The sequence below is a fragment of the Limulus polyphemus genome, unplaced genomic scaffold (genome assembly GCF_000517525.1).
Source record: "Limulus polyphemus unplaced genomic scaffold, Limulus_polyphemus-2.1.2 Scaffold56, whole genome shotgun sequence".
NCBI lineage: Eukaryota > Metazoa > Arthropoda > Merostomata > Xiphosura > Limulidae > Limulus > Limulus polyphemus.
Window position 1 is genome coordinate 964,570 of NW_013665666.1, and position 15,362 is coordinate 979,931.

General features: G+C 30.2%; 1 protein-coding gene across 1 annotated transcript in view; it reads right to left on the reverse strand.

Annotated features, from left to right (window-relative positions):
- Positions 1 to 368: 368 nt before the first annotated feature.
- The window catches only part of LOC106463903 (gamma-aminobutyric acid receptor subunit gamma-3-like), a 74,421-nt gene continuing 59,427 nt past the window's right edge, over positions 369 to 15,362 (reverse strand). Inside the window, exons 11-17 of the mRNA XM_013923986.2 lie at positions 9,964 to 10,106; positions 8,315 to 8,382; positions 7,283 to 7,512; positions 5,323 to 5,405; positions 2,803 to 2,940; positions 1,375 to 1,742; positions 369 to 838 (exon numbers count right to left, since the gene is read on the reverse strand). Of these exons, the coding sequence (XP_013779440.1) occupies positions 659 to 838; positions 1,375 to 1,742; positions 2,803 to 2,940; positions 5,323 to 5,405; positions 7,283 to 7,512; positions 8,315 to 8,382; positions 9,964 to 10,106 (1,210 nt within the window). The 3' untranslated portion in view covers positions 369 to 658. The remainder of the gene's footprint in view (positions 839 to 1,374; positions 1,743 to 2,802; positions 2,941 to 5,322; positions 5,406 to 7,282; positions 7,513 to 8,314; positions 8,383 to 9,963; positions 10,107 to 15,362) is intronic.

Below are 15,362 nucleotides of genomic sequence, written 5' to 3' on the forward strand. Positions count from 1 at the left end.
AAGGTGAGCGTTTTTCATTTCTTAAATAGTTGACTTTTAATTCGCCTGTCTATCCTATTTTATTGCAGGGTTTGTTACATTTATATATCGAATTAGATTTAAAACACAAAACTTAATTTATTAGTAGTGGTTTTAAATATAATTTATCATCATGTTTACATCAAAATTTTATCAAATAGTTTTGATATTTAACAATATTGTTTCAGTCGGGTGTGACATCTTGTATTACTCCATATACCTTGGTTGCTCGGACGAGACAATCAGCATACTGCAATAATTTAACATTATGAGCCAAAAAGAACAACAACAACGTTATTTGGCATTTATCCTTAATAATGCAATTAATTTCCATAGATATATATATTGTCGGGATATCTTTTGACTGATTGAGGACTGGAATAAGATATACTATAAATGAAAAAGGGAAAACAAATTTTAGTGCTTACTACAAATTACATATCTTCAATTTTTTAAATATTTAAACTCTTTAGAGTATACCTATTTATGAATTTCGCGTTCTATGATTATTAAGAATGAGAGTAAACAAATAGAAGGAAAACACAGCAGATGTTGCACCAAGGAATTAATTTTCTTCGAAGCGCACATCATAATTAAAGGCCAAAAAAATGTCAACTCCCTTTCAAACAGATTAGATATATTATGATTTTATCTCAAGGAGGAGATAATAGAGCCAATAAATAATGTTAAAAACCAAAAACACAAAAGGGAATAAAACACGACAAACGCGATCCACGTGTCGTGCCTTCTTCAGGTTTATGGCCATTTCTTTGGTAGTTCTCATCTGGACGTTCAGACTGTCTTGAATAATTTTTGGTCTCTAAAAAAATAAAATAAGAAAGTTACACCAAAATATTAGAAGAATTATAGCATACAAAACAAATTTTCAACGACATAAATAAACTCTAAAATACGTTATAAAGGAAATAACACAGATGTATATTAAGTGCAAAATAAACATGCTCATGCAAGATCGACATTAATTAGAAGTTTCTTAGTTTTGTTTCAGAGTATTTATCATAAACATGTGCTCTTTGTTAATAACGTGTATATGTATTAGGAATAGATTACTTAGAAAACAAAAAACACGTGGAAAATAGATAGAAATATGTTATAAGCATTTATTTTAATATTACAAATATTAGTAAGTTCCAAGTGATACTCTTAAATCTGGCTGGTGATTCTCAATGGTTCAGCGGTGAGTCTGTGGACTTATAACGCTAAAAATTGGGTTTCGATACCCTTTGTGGGCACTGCATACATAGTCCATTGTATAACGTTTTTGCATGACAACAAACAAACAAATACTTCCCAATGAATGTCATATATTTTTCATGAATTTCGAAAGTTACTTACTCTGCTTTGAAACACTTTGATAGGCTTGAAAATATCTTCAGGTCGAGACTTACTACGAGAAAGGAAGTTCACGAGTGTAAATTCCAACAAGACTCCAAAAACCATAACTGAGCATGCGCCGATCCAAACGTCAATAGCTTTGACATACGAAACCGGGGGTAGATTAGTTCGAACTCCTGCTGCAACGGTGCTCAATGTAAGTAGAGTGGTCACTCCTAGGGTCACTCTGGCAGGAGCAGCGTCTACGTTCAGCCAGAAGGACACCCAGGAGATCATTACAATCATGAAAGTAGGAAGATATGTCTGAATCAAGTGGTAGCCGTTCTGTCTTTTCAACGTAAAGGTGATTTTCAAAAAACTGAAGTTTCCTTCAAAGAAATATCAAATTTCTTCATTCGTTTTGCTTTTGTTAATATTTAAATGATTTTTTTTATTTCACACTTTTGACGAAAGCCACTTCAATTATTTAATAATAGATGCTAATATTATGTTTTTTCAATGCCACATTCAGTTTGGAAACAACAAACGTTAAAAAAATGTTCTACCATCTTCATGTCTTTACAAATTTCGTTAATATTTTTCCGTTTCAATTATTGAACTAATAAAATATTATTAATAAAATTAGCAAACATATTTAAACAAAGATAACAACGAAACATTTAGAGCTATTGGTTGAGATGATTAACAGTAAAACAATGCACAAACGAAAAAGAGGAAAAACTTCTTAGCTTTAGTTTGAGATGATATTTGAAGGTTGTACACCTTTAAGTAAGTGTTAACTATTTAAGGGAAAATACGCTACAGAGATAAATTTTGAAGTAGAGAATTTGTTATTATAAATATATTTTTACTTAGTTTTTGATATAAAGGAGAAGTACTCTGCAGAGATGTTAGTAATACTAACTACTTCAAAATACAAGTAAGTTATATTTTGACTTTTTAAACACCCGGTTCTCATCTATTGTTGTTGTACATGCTCATACGTGTATCAATATAACATAAAATTTACGAAAGTTTGTCCTGAAACATGAAAAAAAGTTTATCCTGAAACATCAAAAAAGTGTATACTGAAACATGAAGAAAAGTTTATCCTGAAACATAAAAAAAAAGTGTATCATGGAACATCAAATTCTGGTAACTGTAACGGATATTCTATCATTATTGGATCTTCGTCTTGTCAAAATATTTGAAGTTCATGGGTTGTTTGCACATCTAAGTATTACATGAAGAATAAACAAAACATGATAATATATATTTGGGTCAGACTTAATACGATTAATCAAACAATGCATTCCCAGTTGAACAACTAGCTGAAAGGAGAAATCTGCTGAACCAAGAAGTCTTCCAAATTTGTGGTCTTGTAAGTATTTATGGCTAGGAAGTATTGAGAACGGTATGGGTTTTACAGGCTTATCCTACGTTACCTACCTACGCCTCCATAGTGTTCATGGGAAGAACCAGTTTGAAAAGTATTCATAATATCATACTCCGGGACTCTAAGTTTCGGATTTAGTTGAATTGGTCTGTTCGTCCACTTCAGGATAACTCTTTCTTCATTCAATGCATCTAACATGGAAGTTAATATTCTTGGTTTATTTAGCTATATTTAAAATAAATGTTTAAAAAAAACCTGTGTTCATTCATAGAAAAACTAGGCTTATGTTTGTTTGTTTGTGTTTTGCTTCTTTGTCACATAATTCTTACAATAAATAAGGTATTTATTAACGATGTAAATACAAAGTAACAAACACAGAATCAAATGCTGACTTAACCAGTCAATATATTTTTTCATTAATTTTAAATAGAAAGCTAAAACTAATTCTAATTCGTTATTGAATTGTAATAGGAACAAGGAATGTTCTAAAGGATAACAAGGATAACAACTCCCCAGGCGGGTTGAGATAAAATATCAGAAGTTTTTGTTCATAAGCCATTTTGTTTATCACGATATATATGTACATCTCATTTCATTTCACTTTGTTTGTTTGTTTGTAAGAAAGCACAAAGCTACACAAAGGGCTGTCTGTGCTCTGCCCACTATGGGTATCGAAACCGCTATGAAACTGGGGGGCTTCACTGAAAAGAGCATTTTTTTTTCAAATAAAAAACCTTTATGTTTGATATTTAATTGTCATTTATTAATTGTTTAACGAACTAATTAATTTGTATTTTTGCACTCGGGTTTAAGTATATAAGGCACCACTAACCCTTTAAACATTGGATTACACGCGTCTACTAGCCTACTTGTATATTATATATAATCGTTATGTGTATGTGGTTCGAGAACCATTTTTATATTTTTACCGTCTTGTTTTCACACCATTTACTAGCGGTTGGATCTACATACTACATCATACTGACTAATCTTATGTTTTTACCGTCTTGTTTTCACATCATTTACTAGCGGTTGGATCTACATACTACATCATACTGACTAATTTTATGTTTTTACCGTCTTGTTTTCACACCATTTACTAGCGGTTGGATCTACATAATACATCATACTGACTAATTTTATGTTTTTACCGTCTTGTTTTCACACCATTTACTAGCGGTTGGATCTACATACTACATCATACTGACTAATTTTATGTTTTTGATTACTACAGCACTCACTGTAAAGAAATGTCCAAAAAGGTTTGGTGAAATAATTCATTTTCTATGTAAAATACAAACCCTTCGTGGGTATTAATGGGATTAATTGCAATATTATTCGTATTTCTGTTATTAGGGACCCTTCAACCAATAAAGGATTTTTCTAACGTATTTATACAATTAATTGCATCTTGGGCTCATAGTGTTTAAAAAACTGATAGGGTCCACGTGGACACATTAGTAAATCTAGAGATAATTCTACGTAAAATATAACTAAAAAGTGTATCGTCTTCATAAACTTTATCGTATCATAAGTAGTTCAAGTATTTTATCTCAGTATATATTCGGATTCTGATCTGGTCTCTTATTAACTTCATTAATTTTCGTTAGAAGTTACATATTAACCACTAAAGTAACTGATAAAACAAAATATCCCTGTAAAAATTAAATGGATACGTTATGCCACAAATAAGTGATACACCTCTGTGTTAAACCATTCTAATTGTTTAAAATTGTTCAGTTAAATCGTATCAAATTCCTCTAAAGCTTTCAGGTCGAATTCATTGCATAAAAACATCACACTACGAATCACTAATAGAATTAAAATAGGGAACTAAATAATAGTTTGTTTGTTATGACATACAAAATGAACTATCTTAGCTGCACCAACCAAAGGGATTGAACCCGTATTTTAGCGTTACAAACCCAATAGATTATCGATGATACATCAATTGCACTATAAATAAGAATTATCTGCATAATACAAGGATTTCGCCACCCAACTTCGTTTATCAAACTCTGTTCCGTTGCAAATATATAACTATGTCCTTTCAGTCGCCACTAGAGGCGTTAGACATAAATAATAAAAAGGACGATGCAAGAAACGAACTCAAACAACACGACTAGTATCATTAATATACTCGGCATCCTACAAACAATTACTAGATAAAAGTAAAGGAAGATAGATATAAGTATCACTAATGAACCTTAAGGAAGTAATAACATGAGGAATGTCATTACTTTGTTGAGTAGTCGCTGGTAACTATGAAGGAAAAGTTTCTAATTAAATTATTGGTTCACTGAATTTTTTTTTCTAAGAGAACAAATACTAAATTTTATAACAACACCTAATCAAATATCCGTGACTTCCACGATTTAACTATTTTTCCATAGATGTCATTGAGAAGACGTGACCCCTATTTCATGTAGTGTCTGGTAAATAAAACATAATCATTTATCATGTATTGAGCCATTTGAGGTTCATTACCCTCTTAATGATCTATCAAAACTTGTATAATATATATATATATATATATATAGAAGACTAAAATCTATCATGATCGTAATACTTACATGGACCCACGAGGACATGGCAATGTTGAGTGTCCAGCGGATAATGATGGAAAACCATTTCACATGCCAGCCGCAATGTTAATCTGCGAATTGGAAAAATGAGGTAAATCTGGTAACACAACTTGAAAACGTTGATGTAACAGCTCTGAGTGTATTTCGTGTATTATTTTACGGGGCACTTACCTACTGACAATATCAACACATGTAAAAGCCAGTATTCATTTCAGGATATTAAAATGTGTTTACCGACTTCGTGTATGTTAAAATATTTATCGAACAAGAGATAAAAACAAACATTTAACATGAATGGCTTCCACCAAATATGTTGAATCATGTTGTACAGGTGTTATGCGCTAAGATACATTAACGTGATGATGTTATAAAGAAACCGCTAATATAATAATAATAAGAGAAGGTTAACGGAATAACTTCCAGGATAATAAAAGATGATGACAATAAACACTAGAAACACGTTGCTAATATACAATTTTCAAAGTTATTAAACCATCCAATTGTTCTTCTGCTTAGTTTTATCATAACTTTGAGTAATTGCTTGAATCATATGGTAATAAAGCTATATGTGTAAACAATGAAATCTTGAAATCCTGACAGTTTTATAGCAATAAAGTTTACTCTAATGCCAAGTTGTAAACGGTAAAAATAAACATTCACCTATTTCTACTTTGCTGAAGTAAAAATGGCAGATTTACTTGAACTAGGATTTTTTACGTGACCAAAATATAGAAATTATTTTTATTGGTGCAGTTTTATCTCTATAATAATTATATACACTCACTAGTATTCCAAAATACACCATCTCGTTTACTACATTACTCCTCATTGTATACGTAGAAGAAAACGAATAAACGTATTGAACAATACTGGACTAGAACAAAGAAACATCACTAGCAGGATGTACAACAAAACAAATAATTGTTGCCATCTTACGTATTCTTCAATAATTACAAGTTAACTCTCTGAGAGTAAAACTCAATGGAAGGGGCTTTTATGTAATAGTCTGGTAAATTAAACTTACGAGTTCATGCCTGTAAATCTTGTGAAGTGGTTTGATATTTTTATATTGAATGACAGGATGTTAAATAATGATAATGGGATGTAGGATGACGACAGTAAACATTAAAACACATTGCTTATTCACAACTGTAGGAGACAGGTGTGTGTGTGTGTGTCTCTGGATATATAAAAGTTTGTATTGATAAGAGAATTTTATAAAATATAATAAGAGTAGTCTTTAGATAAAGTATAAAAATAATTTTTAAATGTTGGTTATTTTGTACTAAAGTGATGACTTTCAACTCTGTTGCAAAAAAATTCTAAAAAAGAGATTGGTCAACTCTCTGAAGAAACTTCTATATTGTATGTCAAAGTGAAATATTAGCAACAGTTATCATAGCGTCACTAATTGCCAGTTCCATGATAGTATTAAGACTAATAACAAGTATTATATCTAAGAAAGTTTCAATGTACTCGAGAAAATGTTAAATAGCCAAGATCTTCCATTTCATAATGTTAAATAAATCAAAAAAGATAACCGTACCAGCAAGATGCTACGAATATTAAGTGCTGTATACTGTAACACCTAGATGACACTAGGTCAACTTTTAACCAAGAGAACCTGAAAACTTTTTACAGTTTGAAAGAATGCTAAGAGTTTGGAAAACAAGAAAAGAAAGAAAAACAGAAAAACGGACAATATTTCTTCTTTCTAAATGAAATTCGGGTTTTGTGCTTTATTACATCAACTTTTGCACCTTATTGAATATGTTAATGTAACTAATCTTATTTTCAATAAATTTAAAGTTTTTCATAAGCAAAACACAAAACAGACAATTCAACACTTCTTAAATTCTTTGTACTAGTGATATAAGATTAAGTTATATTATGTCTTTTAACATTAAACAAAAATTGAAATTATTGACAATGAAAATATTTATCATACCTCACACTATAAAGTATATCACCTTCCGGCGAAATTTTTATCAACATGTTGGGAACAGTAACTAAATGAAAATAAGCTTCTTTCACGTTTCTGAAGAACAAATCAGGCTTCCAGATACGATTAATAATATCTTGGGCATTTAAAGTTACGGTCTTATTCAATCCGTATTCCGCTAGATGGAGCCTGTGATCCTGCCAGGACTGACGAAGGTAAATGTCTAAGCCGTAGTCCTATAAATTGGATATTATTGGAGAATCATAATTTCGACTATTGAAAGTTATAAAATGAATTTTTTTTTCAGCATTGATAGATACAGTAGGAATAAAAGTGTAATGTTGTTTATAACATTGATTGGTTTGTCTCATGTATAATAATTTAAAAGTTAGGGTTGGTATATTTTAATTAAAAATGCTTAATGATTATACATTTTTTATTTCTCAGAGTTTCAAATAACTCATATGTTTATATTTTATTTAATTTGTTTGAATAAGAATTACAAATATCACATTAATCTATTTTTTTAAAGAAATTCTCTTACGATAAACTGTTGAAGAGACTTTACACGCCCAATGAAGGTGGTAGATCTTTTGAAAGTGCTTTAACGAATTACTTTAATACCAATTGAACTAATGTTCTTGAACGATTGTTATTAATATTTATAGAACATGTTGTTAAAGGAACAAAACACTTTATTCTTTCTAACGTACTAAATTATTGGACGGGAATAAATGGAATGATACAATCCACTAGTACTTATAAAAGAATAAATACTCTCAATATCTATATTTGATTCAGTGTATAAAGTAATAACACGTAAAAACGAATTTAATTTTTGATAATTATCGAACTTTAGAATATTTTTCTGAAATTACGCGTTTTCATAATATGCTTCTAGTTGTTTTAATCCTTAAATACTTGTCATTCCTTCGATGACTCTCAAATCTCATAAAACTATAACAATTAATATTATCATATAAACAATAAACTTGTTTTGTGGTTAAATTCAAGACACAATTTGAAATAGTTACTTACCATATCTGCTGCATTCACAGAACCCAAACTGTTAATGTAAATATTTACTTTGATAATTGTCGATTTACCTGCGAGAAAAAATACAACGATTCAATTATCTTCACTAGCTTTAGAAGACATATTATATCACTAAACTTATCTTAAACACAACGATTCAAATATCTTCACTAGCTTTAGAAGACATATTATATCACTAAACTTATCTTAAACACAACGATTCTAATATCTTCAATAGCTTTAGAAGACATATTATATTACTAAACTTATCTTAAACACAACGATTCTAATATCTTCACTAGCTTTAGAATACATATTATATAACTAAACTTATCTTAAACACAACGATTCTAATATCTTCACTAGCTTTAGAATACATATTATATAACTAAACTTATCTTAATCACTACGATTCTAATATCTTCACTAGCTTTAGAATACATATTATATAACTAAACTTATCTTAATCACAACGATTCAAATATCTTCACTAGCTTTAGAATACATATTATATCACTAAACTTATCTTAAACACAACGATTCTAATATCTTCACTAGCTTTAGAAGACATATTATATTACTAAACTTACCTTAAACACAACGATTCAAATATCTTCACTAGCTTTAGAATACATATTATATCACTAAACTTATCTTAAACACAACGTTAGTTATTATACCAAGGATTCAAATTAAATTATTTTATTCTAATAAAGAAAAGCTAAGATGTAACTTATTTGAAATAGATAGTATTTTTTTCTAAATAACACAACACTTTAAAATATAGTTAAACTACTTTAGCCTGATAATGACTTATAAATTTATATCAGTTTGATATATTTACATTAGCATAAGACTATCTTAGAAAGAAGTTTGTTTTCAGCACAAAATGTTGACTTTTGTATCCTTTTTTTTTTTATTTCTTTAACGTTATTAAGTAATAAAAAATAATATCTTGTTACCATATGTTGTAAGTAATGCGGGATAAATCAAATAAAGTGGCGATTTTTTGGTTGTTTTAATTAATAAAATCTACTTTGTTATACTGATCACATATAACCAGAACTTCAAATGTTAACTTTGAATCAAATCAAGGTTTCGGGTTTTCTCTGTCTTAGTAGAGCTATTAGTATGGAAAACATGAATGACCAGGTCAGAAACCTCCAGGGTCCAAGTATAGCTTCTCTAATTTGGAACTATTGAATAGAGGAACTAGCCAATAGCACCTGCTACATGGACTATGCCCAGCTTTCTAAGTGACGAGATTAACTATTACTTTTATAACGCGCCAACTTATGAAAATGCGTAGCGTGCTCAACAACATTGCGGCCCAAACCTTTAACAACGTACTGAAGCCGTGAATGCTAACACTAGGCCACTTTCCCCCTATTTTTTGCAGAGACGAATTACAGAAACAAAATAACAATTAAATATGGACACAAATTATGAGAAAACCTCTGAAGAAAGAGAGAGAGAAAGAAAACAACATATTCAGGTTTATCTTCCACATGAACACAAAATGTACAAATGGCTGTTTGAATATACACGGTGACAGTCGCAAGATATATAGCATAGCAATAATCTAAAACTGGATCCAGATTCTATCACAACAAACATAAATACTATCATCTGGATATTAATGCTCATCTCACCTATACCGTAAGTAGGCCAAGCTCGCTTATCATATCCAAGCAGAACCTTATCTATAAAAGACAAACGATGCGTTCCTTCAGGGTGTGGATCGATATGTATTGATCTCAAGTTCTTATTCTGGGTGTTTTTATCGGTTCCATACCTATGAATGTGAACAGAAACTCATATAAATTCCTTCAATATCTCATAAAGGTCATCACTGTAAGATCTCATAATTGAAAAAAAATTGACAAACAGTTTTTTAGATATTAACCTCTTAATAAAAACGTGTGATAAGTCTCTACGCAGGAGAAAATGTACAAAAAAAGTGAATGAGAAGAAAAAATTCTAATTTATTTCATAGTTTATCCAGCTTATTCTAACCTAAAGCATTAGGCATTGTAACAAATACTTTGTTTTATATTAATAATGAATTTAGTCCCGTTTGTTGTTAATATTTTTATTATATTTCCTAACTCCAAAATATTTAATTATGTCTAAGCATAGGACTCAAAGACACTGAAAAGGGGTTTGCAGGCCTTTCTGTGTACACGCTTTTTCCAACAATATTCATCCATAGACTACACTGATAGACTTCTATAATATATTATGTTTTTACTTACAGAATTTACTAGCAAAATGATTTATTACACTCTTAAGAAGTTACACATTCAATAATGTAACGTTTAACATAAAAAAACAAATAACAAAAGCAAATATTTGCTTTTTATAAAGATATATTGCCAAGGTTTATTAAACAAACAAAAAACAAACAAGTTTCAAGTTAAATATTTGATTTTATTGCCCATAGAACAAACAATATGGATACGACGAATAACGTAGATCTTCAGTTCTGTTGTTTGTTATCTCGAATTCTTCGGCATTGTTTGAATATCTTATTTTGCACGAGCTCGTATGAAAGAATTATTCATTTGAAACTTTTACTGTATATATATATATAACGAAAATCAGAATTAGCTCTAAAATATTGAATTAAATGTGATCAATAGTTGCAAATAATTTTATATGGAATTTATAGATCTCTTTACAGTATTGTAAGTTAGTTGACATAAATAAAATCAGATTTATAGATTCATAGATTTATAATTTTCTACATTTTCATCACGAAATTCTATTAAAATAATGATAAAGAGACTCATATTTGCAAATATTCTACATATCATGCTACATAAAATATAAAAAAGAGGAAAAATAGGTACTGTTTCTTGTATAGCTAATATCAATCAGATAGGTACTGTTTCTTGTATAGCTAATATCAATCAGATAGGTACTGTTTCTTGTATAGCTAATATCAATCAGATAGGTACTGTTTCTTGTATAGCTAATATCAATCAGATCCACTGAATTTTTAAGAGTCCTCAGTTTCCTTGTAATTTCAGTCCCGGCATGGCCTGATGGTTAGGGCCTCAACTCGCGATTCAGAATCCCGTCACCGAACATGCTCGACTTTTCAGCCGTAGGGGCGTTATAATGTGACGGCCAATCCCGCTGTTCATTGGTAAAGAGTAGACCAAGAGTTAGCGGTGGATGGTGTTGACTAGCTCGTTTATCACTTTAGAATTAGAGACGTTTGGTGCAGAAAGGAACATCAAAAAAACAACTCATATAATTATAATTATTAAATTAATAGTTTCTCCTGTTCTTCTGGAACTGGGCAATTTGCAAGACACAACCGTCTTTGTTTGTAAAAGGAGCATTGTCATAATGTACGTTCGGAAACCATAGATTTGAAAGTTCAGCGTAAATTGGGTTTCAAGCTTTCCTGATGTAGATTTTGTGACCATACAATTTAAAGTTTTGTGTAAAGTGGGTTTCCAATTATTCTCTGAGAGGCATATTTCTTAACAACTCTTTTTTTATGGGTGGTTTATCTAGTTTCAGTTTGATTTTAATTATTAGCTAAGATTCAAGTGGTCAATTTGGCGTCCTTTCTCTCTGAATGTGTTAGATCTTACCTGACAAGCCCAGTTTCAGTGAAATCATATCATTCAATTCGGTATTTAGTATTTTAAACCCGAATAGCATCTTATGCGACACTTGAACTAAGCGGTCAAGTCAGACACCCCTTTAAATTTAGGGAGATTTCTTGCAGTAGTTGAGACAAAACGAGTTAAACAACGTAACTGGTATTAATTTACTTATGCAATATTACAGTAAAATTTTATAACCAAAAATTACATAAACAAACGATATATTAAAAAAACAAGAAAACTATTCAGTAGTGAACACTAATCTAAAACTACATTGGTATGAAATTTGATTTATAATTTTTAAACTGTAGCATTAATCTGCAATTCAACTGTTAAAGATTTTTTCAGAATAAACTTGCAGGTGGAAGGTCTTATTTCAGTAGCTGAACATTTTAAAACCCAAGCAAATTTTTGGATCAAGAAAAATAAGTCAGAGTTGCTTATAGTCTTTAAATTTATCAAATATCAGGTTGAAAATATTTTTAAAATAAATTAAAAAGAGTTTAATAAGGACCTTCTACAATCAGACAACGATCTATGGTCGAACTGGTTATTAAACAGAATTTAACGTGGACCTTCTACAATCAGACAACGATCTATGGTCGAACTGGTTATTAAACAGAATTTAACGTGGACCTTCTACAATCAGACAACGATCTATGGTCGAACTGGTTATTAAACAGAATTTAACATAGACTTTCAAAAATTAGACAATGATCTATGGTCGAACGGGTTATTGAACAGAATTTAACGTGGACCTTCAACAATTAGACAATGATTTATGGCCGAACTGGTTATTAAACAAAATTTAACGTGGACCTTCAACAATTAGACAATGATTTATGGTCGAACGGGTTATTAAACAGAGTTTAACGTGGACCTTCAACAATCAGACAATGATCTATGGTCGAACTGATTATTAAACAGAATTTAACGTGGACCTTCAACAATTAGACAATGATTTATGGTCGAACGGGTTATTAAACGTGGGCCTTCGAAAATGGGACAAGGATCTATGGTCAAGCTAGTTATCAAACAGAGTTTAATATGGACTTTCAACAATCAGACAATGATCTATTGTCGAACTGGCATTTGTCCATATTCTACTTCTAAATTATACAAAATGACTTCCGGTTACCGCCTACCGTATATGTATGTATATTATGCATACTTATGATAATGATGACAATATCTATAGCAATCGCTATTTCATAGGCTTTTTAAACACACCTACTTCCGACGTTTTCACAACGCTTAAATTTCAACAGTCACTGCAGCACAAAGGAAGCAGGAAGTAAGCAACTTACAAGAGAGAGTTCATCACAGGCATTCTGAAATGTTCAATGTGAGTCATAGTACTTTCTACGTGTACTTATTTGTATCTACTTACAAGTTACGGCAGTTTTTTTACATAAATTCGTTTGGAGATATGATCTGTAGATATATATTTAAAATAGGTAAAGAAAAAATAATAATTTTCCAATCTGGAATGTGAAACAAAATTCAAGTACTATCCTTTACATTAACATAAACAGTTGTGAATACATGTTTTTATGAATAGCCTTGTAAAACCCATTGTTACCAATAGCTATGATGTTACTGTTTTAATTTGTGTATTTGTTCTTTCTCTTCATCATCCCTTATCTCATCTGTTTTCATTAAGGCAACAGTCGTTCGTTATCTAAACCTAATAAAATATCATCTTGCCGTTGTGACAAATTTTACTGGAAAAACTTTATAAACGAACACTAAATTCGTATTCTATAAATTTATTCTTAAATTTAAAGATCTAAACAAATAAACAAATTGAAATAATTATCGTAAGGATATAAAACATAACTAAACATTTATACTAACATAATTACTTGAATAAAATAAACACAAACAACACTCATATAAAACTCGTCATTAAACTTAAAATTATCCTAAACAAATAAATATAAATAACTTTTTTATTCTACTGTTACCTTTTGCAATAAAAACGAGTAATAAAAATATATTATTGAAAAAAAGTTCAGAAAATGAACGGCTATAACAGCACAAAAATAAATCATTAGGTTTTTATAAATATTGGTTACTTTTTCGGTTTTGGTTAATATTGTTAACTTTCTAGTTTTTGTCAATATATTTTACTTTTTCGGTTTTTGTCATTATTATTTATTTTTTAGGTATTTGTTAATATTGTTAATTTCTAGATTTTTGTTAATATTGTTTACTTTTAGATTTTTGTTAATATTGTTTACTTTCTAGGTTTTTGTTAATATTTTTTTTACTTTTCTAGGTTTGGTTAATTTTGTTTACTTTGTAGATTTTTGTTAGTATTGTTTACTTTCTAGGTTTTTTGTTTAATTTTATTTTTTTTTTGGTCTTTCTAGGTTTGTTTACTTTTTAGGTTCTGGTTGATATTATTTATTAAACAACTTAATATTGTTTACTGTTTTCAGACCATTGATTTTAACCAAACAATATTCTGTTTCACTTCGCTCGGCAGAGCTGAGTATAAAATTTGTGATACAAAACAATCTTCCCATATGCGCTAACATTTAAAGCTATAACGGTGCTGTAACTAACAAGTATGAAGGAAAATGTTTGTCTGTCTGTGTATGCATCTCCTCCTAAACGAGCTGACTGACCCAGACCAAACTTGGCATGCTAGCTTAGTAGTCCAAAAGCAAACCAAATTCATATTAAACTTTCCAATATATTTAAAAATTAAAATATTTCATAGAATAAACCCTATATCGTTACTGCAGTAGATATTGTAAATATCTGAGTTTGAACAAAACTTACACCACAATATAATTCTGCAATCAAAGATTGTAAATAACATTTTTGGTATTTTGGCTTCTTTCCCATAACTAAAATATCGAGCTAGAATGCAGAGAATAAGGATATTGCTGCTGTTTAAATTTCCCGCTCTTTCCTGATTCACACCATTTAACTTCCAGTTTGTACTAGGGTTAGAATAAGAGCTTAATCCTAACTTGTAGAAGTATATCATAATTAACATATTTTTAGAATATTTCCTACTTCTTGATGTACAATTGAGCTTTCCGTAGAAGCAAAATTCAAGATTATTATTGAATTTAATGCATTAAATGTACCAAATTAAGACAGTAGAAATCTTGACCACATCTCTACTGTGAAATGGGCTGCTTTGAACAAGAAGTGACACAACTGCTTTGCCATTTCTGCCAACTTTCTTCATTTAACTGCTACACCTCCTCATTTCCGATCCACTTACCCTCTCTTTCAACTATTTCTTTGAGAATGAACGCTACTGAAAATCCTCACAGAGATTTTGCTCATTTTTAGCCAACTTATGGGTGTTCTTTGCATTTTCAAGAGAAACAAAAAAAAACGGTGAAGTGCAGTCTCCTTAAAATAACCTGCAAAACTTTTAAGGTACGACATTTAAAGTGCATTAC